General features: G+C 35.3%; 1 protein-coding gene across 1 annotated transcript in view; it reads left to right on the plus strand.

Annotated features, from left to right (window-relative positions):
* The first annotated feature begins 804 nt into the window (after positions 1-804).
* LOC113237865 (peroxidasin-like) overlaps positions 805-26244 on the plus strand; it is a 74432-nt gene continuing 48992 nt past the window's right edge. Inside the window, exons 1-2 of the mRNA XM_026474563.1 lie at positions 805-899; positions 3121-3245. Coding sequence (XP_026330348.1) covers positions 3191-3245 — 55 coding nt within the window. The 5' untranslated portion in view covers positions 805-899; positions 3121-3190. The remainder of the gene's footprint in view (positions 900-3120; positions 3246-26244) is intronic.

Raw genomic sequence — 26244 nt, forward strand, 5'->3', positions numbered from 1 at the left:
ATTTTAAAATGCAGACTTTTAAAGTGCTTTTCGTTTAAACGCTCACCTCTAGGTAAGAGTATTACACAATATTAGAGGCAGTGTTTTTCTTACAGAAAAATATTTAAAAGTAAGGCCGTGTTTTTTTACTTTTTAGGTATGGGTATTAGCTACTCATTCGTCTCTTTAAATATTTATCGCGTTCAAACTGTCACCCTGTATATATTAGATATCGGAATAAGTAGAGCATATTTAACTGAACTTCTAGGTAGTATTACATAGAATGGATATCGCGTTACCTTTTGAAACACAGTAATTATTGTGTTATATTTTGTTCTATATATTTGATGCGTAATTATCAATTATTTGACTTCGGTAGTGTATATAGAAGTAAAAGGAAGATTGTACGGAGATAATATTGTATTGTATGTTCTGTATATACCTAACCGAGTGCCACTTTGGTTTACGCTGTTATTATGTTTAAAAAGCAACTACACGATAAAAAAGTAATTATATTGAACAAAATGTTGTTGAAGATGACAATGTAAATTGTTTACATCTAACTGTATCACACACTATAATTATAGCAACAATTTTAAGTAACAAGTTTAATCATATTGTGATTTATTTAATTAATAGTTCGCTATACAATCTAAAAAAATACCTTATAATAACCAGTTTTAGGCAGTTTTTCGACAACAGTCTTCGTTATTTGACTTACGGTTTAATTAATTTACTTGTTACTCCACAGATGCACCCGTGAGATGGTCTGTAACCGCGCGAGCGTCGCTGCCATGCGAAGTGCCGCACGCGCATTTGATTACCCCTCGCCGCCCGCCACCACCCATCGAGGCCGAAGACAGACCACGGCCGAAGCCGTACTTGTGGTGGAAGGGGGATGAGAAGCTTAGTCCGAAATGGTAATTTAAGATAATTTATTTTAAGTCGCAATTAAAATGGTTATATCGACTCGAAAAGTGAAAGGGTCTAAGTGACAAATCGTACCCTTGGTTTATAAAGTCACATGTGATCGTACGCCAAAAGTGCTTTAATCACACTAAAGTCACAAAAATAATACGAATTACACCATAGGTTCCCAAATTTTACGGCTCACCGCACTTAGGCAAGATAAAAAATTTAAACGGCCACCACAACAAAAAATAATTAAAAACACGTATTTTTTATATTAACTTCACACAAAAAATCACAGAGAAAAAATTGTAGTGTAGTTTTAATTAAGATTCTTTTTTTCAAATGCGGTAGCACCCCCTTGACATTATCAACGGCCCCCAGTTGCTTCAGAGGCCTCTACCGCCCTAACACTCTTCAGCGCCCACTGGGGGGCAGAGATGTAGGGATCACTGGGAAACTATGAACTACATGAAACAAATTATACATGGCACTATTTATACAAAAATGTATTATAACTCAAAACATATTTTTTCAGAACCGATAAAAGACTAACTACTCGCCTCCCTTGAAAAATATACTACACATGTCTAAACAATGTTCTACTTGCCAGATATACTTAGTAAAAAAAGCGAAAATATAATTTCATATCGAGCTATTTTGTATACTGGATTATTTATAAAATATTAACAACCTCCCAGGACTATATTACTAACATCATAAACAACAATTTTCGTATCATAACTTTTATCAGATTTATTTTCATGTAAAGTAAATATATTTAAATAGATCGCTCTAAGCGGTGCTAACTCTGTACAGGATGGGTGGGAGTCATCGCGTGGGACGCACATTTGATCTTACTACCAAATGTAGGTCTAAAAAGTGTTAGATAGTACAACAAAAACTTAAAAGTTTATTTTTTGTATGTTTATTATGTTTTGTAAAAAGTCATGGAATTTAATACATTTTATACTTTTTCCTGGTTGTCATGGTGACAGTGATTTGTTGATTATATGTATTATGTCAAGTGGAAAGTCGACTTCTATTTACGGAAAACATTTTTTAGTTATACCCTTTCAAACAAAATAAGGATTTTCAACGTGGGTCTACAATTGACGGCGAAATCGTGAGTACGTACTGACATGCGTATAAAATTTGAAGATTTTCCTCGACTTCCATGGGATCCCCTTATCAGATCCTGATTTTGTGATAATGAGACCATCCCGAGAGTGCACCCTTTCAAACAAAAAAATAATTTTCAAAATTGAGAAATCGCGTAAACATACATACAGCCGAACGTATGACCTCCTCCTTTTTTTAACTCTGTACGTCGCACATGTTTAAATTGGTCCTTTCAATATTCTATCGAAGGTTTTATTGATGCGTGAAGAATCAAATTTTACGTTAATTAGTGGTACTATAGTGATGAATTTCACATATTTTGGTTACAACACTATTGTAATAGCAGTGCGTCATATAATGTGAAATTTAAAACTCTCTTAGAATGAATAAAGTGGCTTATTTCGAAAAGTGACTTTTGGGTAACTGACAAAAATAAAATTAGCAAAGGAAAGACGTAGAAAAAGGAAACAAAAACTAGTACACAGTCAACTTGGGTACTCTTGAATACTTTTCTCGTGTTTTATAAGGATATCAAAATATATAAATATGTATTGGTCGAAAAAGGGGTTGTCAAAGTTATGTAATATTTGATCTTTCCGCATCATATAGTTATCAATTTTTTGAGAAAAAGCAAAGAATCTTCAAATCTGTTATTATTTATTATTATTAAAAGTTACAAGGACATTGAAGTTACTCAACTTAACGGTACCGTTTTTCGAATAGAATTTTGTTGCAATAGCATATGTGGCCGGTGCCACGCGAGATTTTATTTAAATTTATTTTTTCGGTTTCTCAAAAATTACTTTTTGAATTGTCTCTTACGTACTTTACCATGGATAGATGTAACTTACAATTTTAAAGGTTGTATACATGTTGGTTTCAGAATTTTAAGTTCATTTCATTAAAAATCTTTTATGTATTCGACAAAAGTTTCTAGAAATTATTTGTTCCAGCAGAACACTGCATTTTTTGCAGCGTAGATATCTTTCCTATTACTTCGACCCTTTTTGTTTGGACAAGTTTTAATACATTGCTTGCTACTCTCTTTATCTTTGACAAGAGTGACGTCATAGTTCTATAGATAACATTAACCTTTGACATTTCTTCCAGGGTAACTCCATCAGGAGCGTTGGAGGTGGCAAAACGACGAGATGGGGGCGATGGGGTGTACCGGTGTGCCATGCGGCATTATGGCGGCTTGATTATGGGATACCCCGTGCATTTGAAGTTTGCTTGTAAGTAAAATTTTATTTTATTGATTTTACACTATGTATTAAAAGAGTAATATGAAACTTCAAAAGGTTATTGTACATAAGAACAGATGCGTGAAGTATTGCTACGCGCTACGAAGTGCTACGCGACTACGAATATTCCAATGATCAACTTCATATTACGTGATTTTTTCTGCAATACTTACGTTTTCGTTATTTTTTGTTCCAAAATAAGGACCTTAAGGTCCTTAGTTCTCACGTACCGATGTCGGTACATATTTAGGAGGTAAATATACCACTCGGGTGATGTGTTGTTTAATCCATAATAAAGATCAACTTCGCAAATTGATATGAACTTTATTGAATTGAAAATTAAAAATTACACTAACGAACTTCTCATTACGGTTCGAACAAGTTTCCCGGTTATAAGTGCCGAATCTATTCGACAGTAAATATAAAGTTTGGGAATTAACGCCTATTTTCCGGTTCACTGAATCCATGAGAGTGCCTACTTTCACATTACTAAGTAATAAGTTTCGTAGACAATTTAAACATTTAGCTTTGTTATTTTAGTTTGTATTTATTGGTTGTTGTAAACAATTTGCAAGGAGGATTTTTTAAGGAGCATTATAGTCCAGCTGCTTCTAACTTAAGAGGTGGACGGTTCGAATCTCTGTGGCGCCATGCACCGGTAATTAATTTTTTTTGTTAATTTGGTTCACAGAACTGAGCATACACAAAATAAATTACATAAAAATAAACAATAGTCATTTTAACTGTCGAAGTCTTCATATCTTTCTCACTGTGAACACAGCACGCTGAATATAACAGTTTTGTTGATATTGAGAAAAACTAAGTTTTGAAACCTGTTGGAGGTACTAACTAAAAAATAATTTTACAAAACAATATAAAATGGTTTTGAATTTCAAATTTAACATAAAAATAACAATAAGCTCCTAAAAGAACAGACTGAGGTGTTAAACAATATAAATCCTGACAAATACGATTGTATGATGAACAGGGTTCAGGGCTCGGGAACAGGGTTCCGTTCTCGGTCCGTCATCCGTGAAATTACAGGCACATGGGACTTGTTAACTTATGTCTCAGGGTGACGGGCGCTTAAAAGCTCTGAGTAGCTTACTGTTATGGACAGGCGTGTCGCTTACCATCAGGCCCACGACTTGTTCGTCCTGTCACTTAATATTATAAAAAAAATATAATATAAACATGTACGTTGACCATAATTAGTACGAGTGTGTGGAAGACTGAAAGTTTTTCTATTTACGAGACGGCTAGAAGGACGAGGAATGTTGAAGTTAATTTACTGCATTAATAGAGATCTGTCAATGTGTTCGTTCATTGGTTTATTCAGGAATATATGGTCGCTTATATTTCTTCTTTATTTCAAAATGGGCTTATCTGGAGTTTTACGTGACTAACTGTCGACAAAGGTTGTTCGAGTAAAATGTGATATAAGATAATTTCTATGTGAATGTTCACTAGCGTTATCTCTCTCATGTTGCAGGAAAACCTCTTGTTTTTATGATAACACGTGCCGGGACGAACCTTTCGTATGCCTGATGTTATGACGTCACGCCTATCTACAACAGTTGCGTTGAGCTCAGTGCTTTAAATGGCAAAGATCTGAGAGACTCTGACAGTGCCCCAGTCACCCTGAGACATAAGTTGACAAGTCCTATGTTCCTGTAGTTTCACCAGCACCTTTATTCTTAAAAACTGTCCCTTAAATGCTTACATTACTGCTTGGCGGCAGAAATAGGTAAGGTGGCAGTATTTCCCTGGGCCAGCTTTTTCACAGGGAGCTCTACTGCTACTAATAATATAATATTTTATTTTTGGTGGTGGCAACATTTATCATAATCAACCCATTCATCCGCCCTGCTAGGTTCGGGTCTCCTCTCAGGCCAGTTTAGGTCAAAGTCCGTCACGCTGACCTAATACAGGCTGGGGACTTCACAAATCGTCCGAGTGTTGTGAAACTTCTTCGACGTGCAAGTTTTATCAAGACATTTTCCTTCACCGAATAAAACCAGGTGCCATCAACAAAAAATCGATTTACCAATAGTATCTTTCAGAAATCAATTGAAATACTTATTATATATTCTTTTCACACTTTACAATTAAATTAAATTTTTTAAATTGAATTGATATTCAATTATTTTTATTCCACTAGTTTGTTATAACTATTAATACTTAGAAAAAATTTCTTTGACCGATGAATTTACTATTCTTTATTTCCTCCACAAATTTGTAACAATTTAAATGACATAATGGTAGCGTAAACAGGAAAATTTGTAGAGGCTGGAGACTAAACTAGGATACCCTGTGTTTTAGGTCACCAGGCCTCCACTTCCTGCAGTTCTGATTATCAATCAATAAGTTTCTGGAAACAAATTACGTAATAGAAACAGAAGACAGAGAACCGACGTCTTCTATCAAACCGTGCCAGAGGCTATGCCAACTAAGTCACGGAACGAACCAGCGGACCTCACGAATTTTTCTATGTACTTGTTGTTGAAAATTTGTACTTGGTTATCAACGACATTTTAGTCGTAGCGCTGTCTATGAGAAATCTATGAAAGTATTTAGAAACCGGCCGGATCGAAGGAATTATTTCTAAGTGTTCAATCTCTGCGTTAATTATTATAACAAATTTACAATTTAGATATGGAAAACCTTAATGAATTAAATTTGTTTATACAATTTTCTCACGTATTTTAGATATTTTAACATTACGCTAACAAAATAATTATTGGTTAAAAACTGATAGTGAGTTATTGCTCCGTTCCGTTGTTTGTTTGTAAATTAATTAGAAGTTTGGCCGCTTTGAATCAGACGAGGCGAACGACCACGGACACGCAAAGGGTTTTACAATTATACTAAATAATATACATTGCAATAAAATATATAAAAAGCTGTGGTAGCCCGTTGATTTTATAGCTTCTCTAGCAGAGGACCGTGAGTTGGAAATTATAAGCTTTCAGTGTCGGAAAACATTGTGAGAAGAGAAGCAGTGGGGCTATACAGATCGATATCTCTAATTAACATTACGCCAATTTTATTTTTGTTATTTTCTGTTATTTTTGTAAACAGCCATATTTCTTTACTATATTAGTATTTAAGAATAATAATCACAGTACAGAGTACTAAAAAAACCGACATCAAAAGTACGTGGAATTACGCCTATTTGCTAAGTTTTATTGAAATATCCCCTAGTTCGCCACTATACAGGAATTGACACTGGAAATAATAATAATCGGTTCTCACTACTCAAAGTATATTGAGAGAAAAACGCCTTGAATTGAGAAGAAATAGCAAAATCAACCATTAAAATAATTGCTCCTAAATTAAAGTTAGGCGCTATTTATAAAAATGAATCTTCATGCGTGAACAGCCACCCTTTGAGGTGGATGATTTTCTTCAAAATGAAATGGGACCACTATGGAAGTGTCCCCTTTCCAACAAAAAAGAATCATGAAAATCGGTTCACAAATACCGGAGTTATCGCGTAACATACATACAAAAAAAAGAAAAAAAAAAAGAACATATAGTCGAATTGAGAACCTCCTCCTTTTTTGAAGTCGGTTAAAAAATAAAGAAACAAAAGACAATTTCACATAAAAATAATTGAATATCAATTCAATAAAAATTTAAGTATGAATAGCGACATCTTTAGCCGGGACTGGTAGTTGCAAAGGTATCTAACTGGGTGACGAAACATCGTAGATTTCTCATAGATGCTAAAAAGTCGTTGAGAAACCAAATATCAAACGAATGAATGATTCTCTTCAAAATTAAATGGGACCACTATAGAGGTACCCTCTTTCCAACAAAAAAAGAATCATAAAAATCGGTTCACAAATACCGGAGTTATCGCGTAACATACAGTCAAATTGAGAACCTCCTCCTTTTTTTGAAATCGGTTAAAAACAATAAAGAAACAAGAAACAAAATAAAAACAGAACAGGGCCCGGTACTCTCGTTTTCCATCCGACATACGTCCGAAATAATTACCATAAAATAAGCAATACTCGAGTAAATTAAAAAACGCATGGTGCGAATGAAGCTTTATACTTGGCATTGTCATTGGTTTTGGTCGTGTATTACTTATTTGACAGTAATTGTTTCGGTCAGACGGTGAACGGGAGCAGACACCCTGTTTAGATCATTCAGTTTGTTTCTATCTATGACACTTCAAATAAACATTGTGTTCTTTTTTTATGAAAACAAGTATCGAGACGAACAAGTCGTGTGGCTGGTGGTAAGCGACACGCCAGGTCTAAAAATTAAGTTGGCGTAGTGTAGATTAACTATTGTTATTACTGTTTTATTAAACTGGCTCACAGACTACACGTCACTCAGCGAGCTATGGAAAGGTCTATGCTGGGTATCTCGTTAAGGGACAAAGTCCGGAACGAAGTTATCCGGTTATAAGACTAAAGTTGTGGACATCGTCCAGAAATGTAGCAAGCTGAAGTGGCAGTGGGCTGACCACATCTGTCGCAGATCCGATGAGCGATGGAGTAGATGGGTTGTCGAGTGGAGACCACGTCTCGGCAAACGTAACGTAGGACGTCCCCCTGCAAGATGGACCGACGATCTGAAGAAAGTTGCGCGTAGTGGTTGGATGCGGAAAACGGGTGATAGGGCACTACACTTGGGGAGGCTTATGTTCAGCAGTGGACTGCAATATGCTGATTGATTGATTGATATTTTGACGACCACGGTCCACTCCATTACAGGCCAGGGACTTGACAAGTTCTCCAATTGTTGTGAACCTTAGACGTCTACCTTTACCTTTATTGTTTTTCTTCACTATCGGCGAGAGATATCGTTACTAAAAACTCATATTACATAACTTAGAATTAAAGTCTAGGTAAGTAGATGTCGCCGCAGGGATTCGAACCAATGACCTCTCAATAGAGAAACAACCCATGACCGTTTGTCCCTTCCATTTGAATGAACGTAATTGAATATTTACTTTATAGAATTTATATTCCAAATCGAGTTCTTTTCATTAAGATTGTAAGTTCATCCTACTAATAACTTTCAGAGGACCTTACCTATTTCTGATGCCAAGCAGTAATGTGAGGATTACTGCGTTCCAGTTTTGAAGGGTAAGGTCCTGGTGAAATTACTAGCACATGGTACTTGTCAGCTTATGTCTCAGGGTGACTGGTGCGGTGACTGAGGGGCACGCCCGCAGATCTTTGCTATTTAACGCTCTGAATGGCAATGCAATTAATTGTTATGGACAGGCGTGTCGCTTACCACCAGGCGCACGACTTGTTCGTCCCGTCGCTTGATATCATAAAAAAATGGTGCTGAGAACACATTGCATTTTCCAGCAATTACTTATTAAAGTAACATACACAAATTACACCCAAACTCACGAGAGAAATAAATGTAGGCCATATAAATATTTCTCCCGGCCCGGGAATCGAACCTGGGATCTCTGCGTGGCAATTCGACATGGTTACCGTTCGTCCACGGAGACAGTTTATTTAGAACTGACGATTTTCGCAAATTATTTAATTTTAGTTCGGGATTTAATTGGATATAAAACGTATTTTAATTACCTCGACGTATCGGACGTATTGCAATGCTCATGGTCCGAAAGGACTTGGGAATTTAATACGTCATGATTAAGTCCCGAGTTAGAGTCTATGCACACGGCGTATTTTATACGCGCGAATTTAATTGCCAACGGGGCGAGTTACACAAAGGGATAAAAGGAACAAACTAGGTAATAATAACGTATTTACTCACAGCCCCACACTAAGGAAACGGTCGCGGGTGCCATGGATACACGCATTGACAACCACAAATTACTTCCAAAGTCACGAGAAAAATAAATGTAGGCCATACAAATACTTAGGGAGCGCCCGGAATTCGAACCCGATACCTCTGCGTGGCAGTCCAGAATGGCAACCGTTCGGCCACTGAGGCGGTTTGTTATAATTACTGTCTGTAATTTTCCATGCCAAAACAAGAAAATTATCTGACTACAACAACATCAGTTGCAAATTAAGAAATGCTAGTTCCTAAATTGGTTCAACCGTGAATCCAGCACGTCGTCCCTTTAAAATTGTTTCTATTTTATCAATTGTTGAATATAATTTGAATTTCATATAACAAAACCTAAATAATTTAGACAGCTAACTTAAAATAGCTTCCCAGTTCATCCTTTGTTTTCAAACGAACAGTGGCATAATAATTGATCCGTGATAAAGTTCAAAGCGAATAAGCTCGCTCTATCAATTTGCGTCTCTTGAAGCATTCAAATAATTTGAATCGCTTTACACCTTCTGGAGAAATGACTATATTCTTGATGATAACAAAATTCTGATTTTACGACTTGTTATTTTGTTATGTTTTAAAGCGAGGTTAATTGGTTTTGAGTCAAGGAAAATGTTCGGTACGGCTGCACTCAACGAGAGGTTTTAAGTCCGCGCAATTGTGTTAAGTATGGCGTTTTATTTGTGTAAATAGTTTAAGGTTTATTTGTTGTACTCTAATTTGTTCTAATAGTCTTAAGTGGTAGAAATACAGTTTGTATATGTGTCTCGTTTTATTCCAATAAGGATCAAACAGGTATTTAGTTGGAACAGTGAGTAAAATAGAGAATATGCCTGCTTGATCCGACTCGCGCGCAGATAAGCGCATATGCAGTTAAGGCGACTACTTATACACCTGAAGCCGGGGGCAGGATAGTATAAGTAGGTCGCCCGGCACAAATCGCTTGCGGGCGCTTGACTGAGGTTGTTATGTACCACTTATTAGCAGTAAGAAATATATAATAGAAAAGTATTTGTAATAGATTAACGTGTGAAAGACGAATAAATGGTACAAAGGGGGTGAGGTAACTTTTGGCGGGAAAAGGAAAGCTCGCTCACCTATGAAACTGGCGCCAGTAGATACACAGTCCAAAAACAGCCTAAGCTCGAGATACATAGAAAAACCTGAAGAAGAGCCAGCAGCCAACCTTACCTGATTTGAAACCAGTCCTAGTTGCATCCCGCACAAAAAGCATTCATTATAGAAAATTCTCCAATATTTTTAGTTTTCTTTCTGAAAAATTGCCACCACTTCAATTTTTTTGCGGAAAACTGTGAAATTATGACCCAGATGATAAGGAGACATGGGCTTACCTGTGTGTCATATTGTCATCTCTGATATATTTGTCGATTTCGCCGAGAAATTCTATCGTCCGCTACCTAAAACCGCTACACAAAATATTTTTTTGAGATATCATAAAACACCATAACCCAGTTTTAGAATATTTAAATTGTTTAACAATATTTCAGTGGCACATCGTTAGGGTAAGTTCAAGTCGAACTAGTTAACTAATTTAACTAACTGTTTTATTGAATGTTTCACCACGATGTTATTCAATTATTTTTTGAGAAATTACTCCACTAGTTTGTTATAATTATTAATACAATCCGGCTGGAATAAAGCCCGGTGTTCTAGCAAACCGTGCCAGACGCTATGCCAACTAAGCCACGGACCTAACCAGCGGACCTCACGAATCTTTCTAGGTGCTTGTTGTCGGATCTTTGTATCTGGTTTTTAATTTTGACTTTAAAAAAAGAGAATTATGTGCTCTTAGTTTTGCTATTTAAAACGTTAGTCGACGGCAGAATTATCGTATATCTACTTTTTTATATGTATATAATGAATATATTCTTTTAGATGCAGCTCGAGTCAATCTTTATCTATCTTGAAATAACCTAAAGCTATTTTTTTAGTATATCACGTGACGGGACGAACAAGTCGTGCTACTGGTTGGAAGCTACACGTCCACCCAAAACAGTTTTCGTGTCATTCAAAACTTTGCAAAGACCTGATAAGAAGTTGAAAAGTCCCATATGCCTGCATTTTCACTAGCATCTTTAACTCTTCAAAACCGGAACACAGTAATGCTGACATTACTGCTTCGCGACAGGAATAGGTATGGCGGAAGTACTTCCTTGGACGAACTCTTTAACAAGAAGCTCTACTGCTACTAAGTTATACTGCTGTTTTCATTTCGCACTTACACTATGGTATACCATTACTTACATTGGTAAAAGATATAGAGACATCGTGGAACGGCAGAAATGGTTAAGGTTCATTAATTCATCATCAATTCATTCATTATCATGGAACACTGTTTCCTCCTTCCTAACAAGTACGGCAATGGAATACACCATAGGCATCTGTGTTTTCCTAAAACTACAATTAGATCTATTCAATAGGCGAGAGTGAATAGGTTTTTACTAGACAAATCAGGTAGGATTGTGGCAAAGCATTCGTCTATTTGACCTAAAAAATACTGAAATAAACTACGCGAAAAAAAGTCCAACTTATAAAAGAAAACTCAGAAAAATATATCTGAGACTTAATATTCCGGGCACAACCATCTTGTTTGAATGAAACATAAAACAACAGTACAGTCGCGGGGAATAGTTATTTGTTATGCAAGGCTGCAAAGTTGTTGTTTGGCGCGAGTGTTTGTATTGAAATTTGAGCAAGCGAAGGATTCTACGATTGAACCTCTGGTCAAAAATTGAATCCTGTGCGTAGAGAGGGTTTCAAGGTACGAGACGCAAAACAACTTTGCTGCCGAGAGAAACACACAACTTTTCACCTCACTATAGCGAGGAAAATGGTAGATGAAAGAAAACAGTTGAACTACAACAAATCAGTTTTTCATAACCGCTAGACTCAGACTCGCTTATATTTTGTTTGTTCAATTTATTACAGTACAATTCAATCCATAGTATTGAAATTGAAGTGATTAAAATGAAAATTTGAAAAAAATAAGTTTAGTTTTGGAATCGTTCTGAATTTACACCACATACGTTTTCTTCTTCTTTGCTTAGAATAATAACGCATAGAAACCTAGTCTGCACACGCTAAGTGAGGCAAATTGAAGCGCTCCCAAAGGGCCTACACGAGCAGGCGGGCCTTCAGTGCTCAAGGTCAACTTGCACCGCGAACAGCTCCAGAATTTTAGCTAAAAATAAGGAAATGTGCGGTAAATGAGTGTAAAAATACGTCAGACAAACATAAAATAGATACTAACATCACATTCCACAAGGAAGTAACGCGTTTCAACTTGTATTGTTATATAAATATTCACTAAAACCGAAAATTAACCTACAATTAAAAGTAGCCTACATGAATTTGATTTTTGCTTCACTTGTGACAGTTCCTTTGATATGAAACTATCATTCTATGCGTTATTATTCTAAGCTTCTTTGTATTATCATTTTATGTGGTTAAAGAAATTATTTTACTTCTCCGACAAATTGAAATAATCCAATAAAACTAGATTAGTGTTATCGTTGTCAATTTAATGTCAATAATAATAAGAATAAATTATACCAACGGATTAATATTATATAAATACTTAATGTACGTATGACTAATCGCGTTTCTGAACGTGTCACAATTTATTTTTAGTCAAAAGAAAAAGTTTATCTTCGGATGTGTTCTGAATTTACACCTCATCAATTTTTGTTCTTGCTTGTACTTTTATTTTGTGTGATTAAGTGATTATTAAAAATTATTTTAGTTCTTCGACGAATTAAAATTAGTTTAATAAACAAAATTAGTTATCGTGGTCAATTTATTATCAACCATAATAAGAATAATTATATAATAATTAATAAATAATTAAATAACTTAAATAATGTACGACCAATCACGTAGTTGAACGTGTCATTGTGATTTTTTTTCATTGAATGAAAAAGTTAGGTGCACCCATAGATTTAGTATATCCATAGATTGGCCCTGAAGTATTGGAGACGAGACCGAAACAAAAATACATCTGTGTGCGTATAATGTGCATATGTGCAAGATAAGTAGTGTTGCACCATCCACTGATTTAACTTTAATATCGATTAACATATTACACCGGCATTTCACTTCGTCGTATTCACCAAAATGTCTTATCGCAAAACGCCGAGATGTTAATTAACTAATTAATTAATGATTCAATACAAAATTAAGAAAGCTACTATCACCTTCTGGCAGTGCCATAGGATGGTAGGTAAACAATGGGGACTTTCACCCAAGATAACACTATGGCTCTACAAAACGGTGATAAAACCCATGATCAGTTACACGTTTTGGTCACACAAACACATTATGTGTACCAAATTTCAAAATAATCAGACCAGTAAGTATGGAGTAAATTGGCTGTGACAGACGGACAGATGGACACACAAGTGGTCTGTGCTTGCCTCTAAAGGAAAATAATTTTTCCTGAAAGTGTTTGCTGCATATTTTTTTAAACTTTTTGGGAACCCAGTCTTCTCTCTTTAGCATTATAGGCCATTTCTGTCGTACTTCAATGTTTTGAGGAAATCTGAATCAACAACAATAATTAACATAAAAAATGAGTGCCTCAACTACGCTATTAAAAGAAATTTTCGTTTTAATGTAGACAAAAAATAATGCACTAATGCAATATTAATTAAATATAAAGTACCAAAACCAGAAATTTCTGATTCAATAATATTAAGTATGAAGATGATTTCGGCTGTATGCAAGCCTCGCCTTTGCATTTCTTTTTTCAGTTAATGACATCTCGTATTATCGATTGCATCAATCTCTATGAAAGTGGGGTTAAGAATTTCAGAAATTCACGTATTTGATATATTTTTTAATTGAATTCGTATACATTTGGGTTATTAATGCACTTGAATGGTATAATTTTACGGATATATTTATGTAAAAAACTTTTGTGGTAGTGCTTTTGGACAGCTAAAAATTTAAATAGTACTTACATGTGAAATGTACAATTCTGCGAGTTTTCCTTTTTAGATGAGTTACATCCGGGTACTGAACACGTTACCGTGACTAATAAACGTTCGCTTAATACTATTTCACATTTTAAAACCAATTATTTTTCAAAAATAAACGAAATTTGTTTCGTTGTCAGTTGACCCTAGGTTCATGCAGGCTCATAGCGTATCATGAAGTGGTCTCGTCTACCCATCTCGCTCTAACATACGTGTATACTAACGCTCTTTCACTTGCATTGCCAATCTATGGGTACCTATATACTAAATCTATGGGTGCACCACAGTCCGTCGTCAGGTTCGAATTTCAAAAACCTTTTCCGCGTTAGCGTGCAAAAAGCGCTTTTGCGCGCAGATTTCTTATGAGAAAGCCTTTCCGAGCTAGTGAGGTGCAAAAAAACTTGTTTCTTCATAAATAATATTAACATATTATTTACGGAGTATTCAATTCATCAATATTTTTACATAAGACATTGAATTTTTTTCTGAAATGTAATGAAATGAAATGAAAATAGTTTATATGCAAGCAAACACGGTAATGTGGTGGTAAAACTGCAAATATTTGGTCTCATAAGTACAAGCGTGTTGTGCCATTTCTGACATGTAAAAATTCTTTACAATATAGTGTTACAAAATACTTACAATGTTATTTTATCATCTCTATCCCTTAGAATAATAACGCATAGAAACCTAGCCCGCACACGCTAAGTGAGGCAAATTGAAGCGCGCCCAATGGACCTACACGAGCGGGCGGGCCTTCAGTGCTCAATGTCAACTTGCACCGCGAACAGCTCCAGAATTTTAGCTAAAAATGACGAAATATGCGGTAAATGAGTGTAAAAATACGTCAGACAAACATAAAATAGATACTAACATCACATTCCATAAGGAAGTAACGCGTTTCAACTTGTATTTTTATATAAATATTCACTAAAACCGAAAATTAACCTACTACTAAAACTAGCCTACATGAATTCGATTTTTGCCTCACTTGTTACAGTTCGTTTGATATGAAACTATCATTCTATGCGTTATTATTCTAAGCTCTATCCATTATTTTTTGTCAATAATGATATAAGATTTAATTTACAATATTTAATATATATTGATCATAATAATTTAAATAAATTTGAAACTGATAAATTCATATAAAGTGTAAAAACAATTATCTAATAGTATTTTATACATGTAATTTTTAAATTCCCTTTGAGGCATTTGTTTTATATAGTCAGGTATTAAATTAAATAATTTTATGGCCATCTTAAATAACTATTTCCCAAGAAATACATAGTTTTACTAGAAGTACCAGTCAAGCGATTTAGAAACCTGGAAAGTATGAGTACTGTTTTTGTTCGAACACAGTTAGATTTCTCTTGACGAACATACAGACCTCAAGGGTGTACATGGAAAGTAGGGTGGCTAACCTGAGCTGCTTGAACAAAGGTCCACGTGATTCCAAGGGCCCGACTTGGCATATTGCTCTCACACATGTCTTCTGCAATACAAAGGCCTTATCAATGTCAACACAATTCCCCCACAATACAAACCCATAACGCAAAGCATTAGAACACATACCTATGATAAGCCATTGGCGGGGTCTTTTTATCATATTGTTTACCCAAGCGATACAATACATAAACAAATCTATGACCTTCTTACAAATCGCCTTCGTTTGAAGTTTCCATGAAAGATGTGTCTGTCAATAGTATTTAGTAGCAGCAGAGCTCCTTGTGAAAGGGTTCGTCCAGGGTAGTACTGCCACTTTATCTATTTCTGCCGCCAAGCAGTACTGTCAGCATTACTGTGTTCCGATTTTGAAGCGTAAGGCCCAAGGAGCACACTTTATAAGCCTTAAAACTGTTATATCTGTAAACAGTCTTAATATGGTATTGATTTAGATAATAGTTCTCTATAAATGGTTTTAGAAATAAGAAATTGTTCTTATAGACTTATTTCACTCAAGTCAAAATTTTAACACTTTCTTAATACCAGACAACTTAATTAAGTGTAATCTTTGTTAAGATTTACTCTTATAGTTCTTATTTTAAGTTCATCTGTAGAACAACTGATTATTTTTAGTAAAATTGTTAAATACACATCCAGTAAAGTCTATTAATTGTCTAAAAACTAGTGTTCTTAAGTTTATTTTAGATATATTTAATTTATAGAGATTCTGTAGTGTTTGTACTTATTGACTTACCTTATAGCGCGCCTTCAGTAGATCTTATTTTAAAAATACTACTCTATTTGGTTTTTATTCGATACAAACAGCGTTGCCAATGCCAATTGTTCAAAATCCCCAACAATCACGGTTAAAATCCTCAAATTCGGGGAGAGCAAAGTTCATATTCCCCACAAATTCCCACATCTCGAATTTTCATTATTTATTAGAAATACATCGCTTAAAAATATAATAAAGAATTAAGAAACTCAAAATGTAATAATCTATTACGTTTGCTGTGAATGTAAACAGAATGTAAAAAGTAAACTAAATATAAAATTAGATGACCTCAAATCGTTTATTTATTTTAATAATAATAATAACGTACACACTCAACATAGCCCCGCACTAGGGAAACCCTGTGTCGCGGGTGCCATGGACACACACGTAAACAAACACAAATTACACCCAAACTCACGAGAGAAATAAATGTAGGCCATACAAATATTTCTCCCGACCCAGGAATCGAACCTGGGACCTCTGCATGGCAGTCCAGCATGGTAACCGTTCGGCCACAGAGGCAGTTATATTAATTAGATTCAACATTAATCTGTAATCAGTCTGAACAAAAAAACATTAATCTTTGCCTTACAAAATTAAGTAAATTGATTATTTGTTGTGCATTTGGTGACACTGTGTTAACGTTAGAAATAATCAATGAGTGTCGACCTATATTTAATATTTAAAGTTGACGAGTGGTAAGTTGTGGTGTGGGAGAACCAACTGCTCGGCTTTGTTTATCAATAGCTGATTTCGTTTTGCTTCATACCGCGGGAGAAAGAATCGCGAACTCAACACGCACCAACTGGTAATTTTACAATTCAGAACCAAGTGATCTAATAATAATTCTATTTAAGCTGCTTGTAAAACACGTTGATATAGTCCATCACAGTGTTTCTAACAGTAACGATCAAACTAGCGATGCATCAGCAATTGATAGATTAAACAAAATGATAAAATGTTAGAATCCCCACATTTTCCTCACATAGCGCCAATCCCCACAAAATCCCCAATCTAGTTGAAACTCCCCACAATTTGGGGATTCCCCACAAATAGGCAACCCTGGATACCATAGTCGCAATTCGCGCTCGGCCGGTCATGGCTGTTTGTTGACAAATAAATAAACGTTGTGAAGTAATTCCGTGTTGTGAAATGATAAAAACAATTGAAATGAGCGCGTAAACTACTGTATTTCAGTGTTGTATATGTGTATTGTGCCGTCTATCAATAGAATACAGTGAAATCATTGTGTGAATTGTGGTTGGCGTGAAGAAATAACCTCAATTTTGTAATGAAAATTTTATTTCCTCCAACATATTAGTTAAGTATGTCATTAAAATATTCCTTATATTTATATGATAGGGAATTTATCCACCTTTCTAGTCATATATAACACATTCCATATAATTTATACAGAATAACGTTTTTTTTGCGACAAATTGGATTTTTTCAATTGTTTTTTGACCTAGTGTTTTGAAAAGTTTTTTATTGCATAATCGCTTACTATTTATAACTTTATAAAGGTTTTGTAATACTGTCAAAAGAAAAAATCTCTTAGAAACATCGCGTTTTGTAGACAATCGTAAAAACTTCATAGGATTGAAAATTCTTCTACAAGATCAACTACACTAAAGCAAGTAAAAATAATCTTTTCGTATTCTAAAGTTTTTCTATAGATAAAGCTATAGACAAAACTCCCAACTGTGTTTTGAAAAAAGCTTTAAATTCTTATCGCTATTTTTATTTTTAAAGAATGACTATGAAGTAGCCGAGAAAAATTTATTTTCTTTTTAAAAAGCAAATCTAAGTTGAAATTAGCTTAAAGAAGCCTAGAAAATCTTGGAAATAGTTTGTTTTGTGAGTTATTTTGTATATTTAAGCTTTCTATAAATATTTAAAACCGAAAATAGATAACTGTATTTTTATTAAGTTTATATTTTATACATAAATATTTAAAATTTAGCGAGCGCATTACTTTTATGGCAGGTTTTACATCACTTTTCACAATGTATTTAAATTCGCACGTCAATTTGCGCTTTCAAAAAAAAGTTAGAAATATTATATCTAATATCGCCATGTTGCAATTTTGATAGTTTATATTTTGTAAGGGTCAATGTTTGTAAGCCATTAAACTTGAAATCTATTAGTATTAGAGAATTGCGTCTTATGTTTGTAACGCTTTAGTATTTTGGTTTTAAAATAGAATGCTACTAAGAAAACTATCATAGACTATTAATTATCTAAAAACTGTCTACAAGACTAAATAAAAACTGTCTACATTTTACAAGTGGTCTTGTAGCATTCTAGAAGGGTTACTTGAGAAAAAAGATAAGAATCACCTACAGATAGTTTCTCGAAGCACTCTTGTGATCTACTAATAAAGTTGTGCCCACTTTTACTTCAAATTATCTAGAAACCTCCTTGAGGGAATTATTGTACAAGTATATTGAACTCTTAAAATATTCAATCGAATTAAATTCTATTAGATATCTTGCAGTATATATTTAGATATGGGTGTGCTGCTTGGGTGGTGCTCGTGAAATTACAGGCACATGGGACTTTTCAACTTATGTCTCAGGGTGACGGGCGCAGTAGTAGTGTTCCTCAGATCTTTGCAATTAAAAACTCTGAGTGGCACTGTAATTGTTATAGCTTACCATCAGGCGCTCGACTTAGTCCCATCACTTGATGTTATAAAAAAAAGAAAACTCGATTAGATCTGCGAGCGTCCTCAGACCTAAATATCGTTGAGGAATAAATTGAGAGTAAAAGATACATATTTTACTTTAGTAAACGTAAAGTAATACTTACAAAACTTAGATTATCTGCCGTACCTTGAAGTCGACATTCAGTAGAAATGCTTACAGGAAAGCAGAAAGGTGTCTCGAAACTTTAAACAACTGCCATTATTGATAAAAGTTACCAAAAGCACATTTTCACGCCTCCGTAGAATATGTCTCCTGAGTGTTTTCTAATGTTCCGTAACTTCCACGTCACGAATCTTGTAAGTTGCTAGTCAGCTGTTTCGCTGATGAGTCTTCTTTCGGAAATAATCTTTAGTTTCCAACTTTCAATATACTGCCACGTTACACGAATATATAAGGTGTATTGTTTTCTCTCCAACCGTTTTAAGAACTTTTTCGATTTCAATTAAATTAATGGTTATCCACCTCCAGTGTTGTCTTCTACATTGGCTCTAGACGTCTTTTACGCACACGGCGGTCTCATATGTCAAAATAAGCAATTCAAATAAAGTTACTCCGTGACTAACTTTTTTAGATTCGTTACATTTTTAAGAAATTTCGTTTAAGTTTTATTATATTTCCAGTTTCATAATTGTTTGTAGTCTTTTTAGGCTACGTAGCCAATTGTCAATAAATAAATACTATTAATTAACCATTGAGCGTTTTTTGAATGTTTTAGTTCCAGTTTCCAATCTTTAAAGTATTGTTGACAAATTATTGGCATGAATGTTATTGCAATTTTTAAATGAAATTTTATTGACTAAACGAAAATCGTAAAATAACTTTCAAATAGTGCCAAATTTGACTATAATGCAATCAATGAAAATGTACGAATACAAGATACGTTCCAATTATGTTATCAAATTACAAACTCACCTTATTCATTAAAATGATAACGACTAGATATGACATGTAATTTTGTCGTACGACAAATTGTAAAGTATGATTAAAAGGTTGCCGTAATATTACAAAACAACGCAATAAGTGTAATCAAATATAAAATTTATAAAACAATTATAATTATTCTCATTTTGAACATAATCGGTTAACCCATTAGCGCCCAAATACAAATTAGCGTAAAAAAAGTAAAATTTTTTTATGAAACTTTAGAAAATATGCGAAAATTGTAAAGAAAAAAATATTTTATTTTATTTGATATGAAAAATAAATGCCGACTTCAAATGGGGACAATGGGCTCAAGCAGAGTCAAAAAAATTGTAACAATATTTGTCGGTGCACAATGACTTGATGCACTTTTTATATTGCCAACGCGCTTATTTGTGGCTCAACAGCTATTTGCACATCGTAACTGTTAAGCCAACTTCTGAGCGTAGTGATCAACACCAATGTACTGTAGATTTAGCACCAAAGAAGCTGCTGGATGTAAACTTTGAGTATTTGTGTCTCGAATAGCGACGCGATGTAACCGTTAAACTGCTGTAGTGATCCAGCTTCGTATCATTCGTCAGGAGATGTAAACGCCGTACATTAGCTAGTGCTAGAACCAGCTTGTGGCGGAACAAAACACACCACCAATTTTTGCCTCGAATGGCAGTGTGATACAAAAAGATTGGTCAGCTTGATTTATCCTGCTGGTAAGTTCTGTTTATTCACAGCGCTTTATCTTTTTATTTTCACCGAGGAAAGGACATTATCATAATCAGAGCTCATCGTGCAAATAGAAGAAGCCAAGCCATAGAACGAACAGAATTTGGTTGATTCGGTAAAATCGATAGTCAACATTGGCATGGTTTTACAGTTCATGTGTATTAGAAATCTGGTACTAGTAGATATTTTTTAGTTTTTCCTTTGCAGACAGTTGCAGTTGTTCGATAATCAGTTTGCCGTGGATTATTAAATCTCGTTACATACGAGTAAGTATAGTACTTCTACATCGGTGAACGCACTCGATTCTAGGGGAAATTCCCCCTAAATCTATCTCAACATCATGGTCTTTCTCATCCATTACAGCTTCAATGGCTTTTTGAAGCTTATAGTAATAATTGTGGCTGCCAAATACCCGTTGTGTCTTTATTTCGTTGAAAATTACTTATAGATGAAAAACTAATAAACTACCCCGTGTGCGCCCAATGGCCCCAATTGGGGACACCGTTATATAGCACCGCCTGAAGTTGTGAAAACACTATTTAACTCAATCATATAATTTTTATTTTAAAGTACACGAATATATTTTAACAATATGTATAAAGAAATAAAATAATTGTTGGAAATAACATACAGGAAAAACCCCGCAAAAGGAACAGTAAAACCACTTTTATGGTAAAAAAATGTTATTGGTTTTCCAGGCATGTCAATAGTGGTCTGCTAAACTTCTGATGTGTGCTTTCGTTATCGTTCTTCTCAGTAACACTCATTTCGCAAACAAAATGCAAATAAGACGAAAAAAGAAATTAATACCAAAACACTTTAAATGTTACCGCCATTTTCTTTTTTGTAGGAAGCGGTACAGATGGTTATATTTAATTCTCGCAACTATGAACACTGGGCCGTTGGCTGCATGAGTTTTTCTTTTGCCTGTTTATATACACACATCAAAAGTGTCTAGGGATCAAGTGAATATTTTTGAAATAAAAATTATTTAAGCAATATTTACCAAATAAAGTCTTCCAGGACGACTTCTTACTTTAATGCTTATGTTTTATTTAACCGCTTACCCCTATATTTAATTAAAATAAACTAAAATTGATGTTTTTGCAAATTGTGGGAAAAAACTCAAATTAACGGCGTCAATTAAATGACAAAAAAATGGCGAAAATGATGATTTTGCTCATTTTTATTGTAAAGATAAGAAAATTAATAATCTGTATTTCCACCATTAACACGAATCACACAATTACAGCGATTTGGCATGCTTAAGATGAGTTCATCAAAATCACTTTGAGGAGCCGCCCATGTGTTTTGTAACAAGTCAAAATATTGTTGTACAGTATGTACGGTATGCATAGTCGGCACAGCTCTTCTTTGAAGCATATCCCATGCGTGCTCAATTGGATTGAGGTCTGGCGATTGAGCAGGCCACGGCAGAACGTTGATACGAGCTTCGGCAAGAATGCGTGTTACGACTCTAGCCGTGTGTGGACGTGCGTTGTCATGCATTAGTTGAAATGAATCACCCAACTGGCCTCGCAAAGGGATGATAACATCTGAAACAATCCTCTCTGCGTAAACTTGAGCATTGAGGTTACCCCTGATCCAAATGAGATCGGTTCTTCCGCCGATCCAAATACCGGCCCATATCATTATTGTTCCCCCACCATATGGATGAACTTCCTGACAATATCTCAAACGTTCATGACGTCCAGATGTTCTCCAAACTCGAGTACGTCTTGTATCCGGTCTCATACCGAAGCGGGATTCATCCGAAAAGCACACATAGCGCCAGTCTTCTTCCTCCCAGTTTCTGTGTTCGCGAGCCCATCGTAAACGGGTCCTGCGATTGCAGGGTGCAATAGGTGGAACTCTGAGCGGCCTTCGGGACCGCAGACCCACTTCACGTAAACGATTTCGGATTGTTTGATCGCTTATTAGCAAGCCTGAGGAGCTGTGGAGCCTCGTAACCAACATCATGGCGGTCATGGTACGATTCCGTCGAGCAGTATTTTGGATATACCGGTCCTGTCTGCGAGTCGTGATGCGAGATCGTCCTCCATGTCGCTCGGCCACGCTGCCCGTCATGCGATAGCGCGTCCAGAGGCGACTTATGACGCTCTGTGTAGTGTTAAGAGTGAAAGCCACAGCACGTTGCCTGGAACCAGCTTCCAACATTCCGACGGCTCGCATCATCACTTCTCGGGTTAAATGATGTCGTCTCTCCATAATAATGTAAATTGTTTCGGTTCCGATGCAGATATTGTAATGATTTTGTCAAAACACTATAACTCATTTTTATACAAAACCACATTGACAATCGATTTTCTTCTTATTATCGAATTTTAAACAATATCCCTTATTTAAATATTAAAACTCACAAAAAAGTATCAATAGCGATACAAAAAAGTTAATATAATTAACCCTAATTGCAGCAATATTCTCAAACGTACTTGATCCCTAGACACTTTTGATGTGTGTAGTTCATTATTAGCTTTGAGGATGGAAAAAATTTTAGAGGATGGAAAAAAAATCCATAGTCTGAGATTATTAGTAGGTAAATAAAAACTGTAGAGAAGTGGACACTAAAGGATTGTCATACTCACTTTGCTGGCTTTGGCCGGTAAGAAGTAGCACGGTCCATGATATACATTCCGTGTTCATTTTTTGAAAGTAATCCAAACATTTTCGAGCATGTCTGAGAAAAATACCATTAATGTCTTAGAAGTTGAAATGTTTACTTGTAGCAAAATTATAAGGAAATTTCCTCAGAAAACATTGACTAAAGTTCCATAATTCTCGAGTTGAAAACATTTGGCATGGACTGAGTTTGTCATAATATTGAACGACGTCAGTTTATCTATCCTTATTGAAAATTGAGTTTAAATTTTCTGTTCATGTATTTTAAACAGTCACGAGTTACTCAATAAAAAAATAGACAGCAACAGCATCATGGTTATCGTCAATTCATTACATATACTTCCTATTGATTGTTGAGGATGTCAGACGTTTTTCCACGGATTGTAAACCTTCTTCGACATGCAAATTTTTACATGAAGTTTTCCTTTACATTTTGTTAGTAATCCAAGAGGTATTGCTACTAAAGTTCCACTGAAAACCAGCGTTACAGCGTTATCTCGGCTGTGGCGGAGCCGCACACATGATACTCATTCAAATTGTTTATTTAAAATTGGACATGTTTGCTTTCTTGTTTTTTATTTTATTTTTTGCTTTACTTTTACTTTGTCTTTTTTGTTCTTTCTTTCTGTGCATTTTTATGTCGAGGCGATGATGCAACAAATAGGGTTAACATGCAACAGTGCAATAAAGATACGATGTTAAGCTTATTTTTAAGTATATGAAAACCCTAATTATGTTAATGTCAGACTTTCCGTCAAAATAATCGTCATACGCGTGCGCGATTCCTGCTCGACCAGTTCGAGCTCCTTGTGAAAGAGTTCGTCCAAGGAAGTACTGCCACCTTACCTACGAAGCGAACCTGCCTGGCGGCAGTAATGTGAGCATTACTGCGTTCCGGTTTTGAAGGGTAAGGGTGCTGGTGAAATTACAGGCACATGGGACTTGTCGACTTATGTCTCAGGCTGACGGGCGCAGTGGCAGTACCCCTCAGATCTTTGTTATTTAAAGCTCTGAGTTGCACTGCTATTTTTATAGACAGGGGTGCAGTTTACCATCAGGCGCACGACTTGTTCGTCCCGTCACTTGATATTATAAAAAAATAGTTGTCAAGAACACACAAATATTTTGCACTAACATACATTTTTATAGGGGTTTGAGATGGGTCCTAAAGGGTTGGCAACGCGCTCGTGACAGTGACCGCTTTCTAGCAGGCGGGCCGTATGCTTGTTTGCTGCTTACACAATTCGCAGTGTCCACTTTAGAGCGATACATACCATTGTAAAGTATATATATATTTCTGTATGTCATTTTTGTACGCCATGGGTATAGTTTTTGTACTTTGGTGGGTCATGATCTTTACGTATCATAGAAATTGAAATCGTAAGCACATACCGCTATAGGGATTCGAATCGTTTATCTCTCATGTGTGAAACAACAGTTCTCCCACAGTAACATATTATACCACAGCTGTGGTCTTGATAGTTAATAGGATGTGTTTAGTCACTGCCTACCCCATTTGGACACAAACGCAATGTATGTGGTTTATTTTCAATTTTGTGTAATACATTCTATAGCGCCCCTAGTGGTCACACGATGAATTAACAACATTTATGCCTACAACAATTTTACTTAGGCGCTAATAATAGTCTAAAACTTTATTTATTAGGAGAAGAATTTAGGAGACTCAGGAGAAGAATTAAAGTACAATAAACACGCTCAAATGTTATTAACAAATTTTATTTACACTACAATATCGCAAAAATTATAAGAGAGATAATAAAGCCGTTGGATCCAAAATCGTATTCAAAAAGTGACTGCGCTGTTTTTTTTTGACTATGGCATGCGTACAGGAAATGTAAAAATATCAAGTAAACGCATTGACTTACAATAGTAAACGTTATAGAAGCGATCACTTTTGAAAAAAACGATGTTAATTAAAAAAAGAAATCGTGTACAAAATCTACCTAAATTAATCATAAATTTTTAAACATAAACTAAATTTATCTAATCGAGTTAACAATAAGATCACGAAAATGACGAAATACCCTCATAGATTTCTCGTAGATGGCGCTACGGCTAAAAAGTCATTAAAAACCCGATATAAAGACCCGACGAAAAAGCACTTAGAAAGATTCGTGAGGTCCGCTGGTTCGTTCCGTGGCTTAGTTGGCATAGCGTCTGGCACGGTTTGCTAGAAGACGTCGCTTCGAATCCGGCCGGATCAAAGGAATTTTTTCTAAGTGTTCGATCTTTTTATTAATAATTATAATAAAATCATAGACAATGAAGTTTATTAATGAAATAACAACCGTCAAGAATGAAAGAGAATATAAATATTAAAGCGGGTGACTGTACAAGTGTTTTGCGTAAAATGGACGAGGCTCCATTATTGCAAGTCGTAGCCGCGAGCTGCTAAGTCGTAGCCGCGAGCTGCTACGAACACGGAGTGAAATTTGTAGAAGAGTAAACCTAATAAGGGTGACTCTACTGTTTTTTTAGGAAAATTATTACTGTGCTAGTTTAACATAGTCCATCTCCTGACTTACTGGCAGTAAGAATACTTTTTAGGACCACGTAGTTTCGATTTAGCACGTCATACTTTGAGGTACGTTCGTTTTTGACAGTTCGAATGACGGGCACGTCTAAGTTAGGAAAAAAGGCTTAGAATAATAACGCATAGAAACCTAGTCCGCACACGCTAAGTGAGGCAAATTGAAGCGCGCCCAATGGGCCTACACGAGCGGGCAGGCCTTCAGTGCTCAAGGTCAACTTGCACCGCGAACAGATCAAGAATTTTAGCTAAAAATGACGAAACGTGCGGTAAATGAGTGTAAAAATACGTCAGGCAAACATAAAATAGATACTTACATCACATTCCACAAGGAAGTAACGCATTTCAACTTGTATTTTTATATAAATATTCACTAAAACCGAAAATTAACCTACTAATAAAACTAGCCTACATGAATTTGATTTTTGCCTCACTTGTGACAGTT

Source organism: Hyposmocoma kahamanoa, unplaced genomic scaffold, assembly GCF_003589595.1.
Source record: "Hyposmocoma kahamanoa isolate Upper Pololo Valley unplaced genomic scaffold, ASM358959v1 94, whole genome shotgun sequence".
Taxonomy (NCBI): domain Eukaryota; kingdom Metazoa; phylum Arthropoda; class Insecta; order Lepidoptera; family Cosmopterigidae; genus Hyposmocoma; species Hyposmocoma kahamanoa.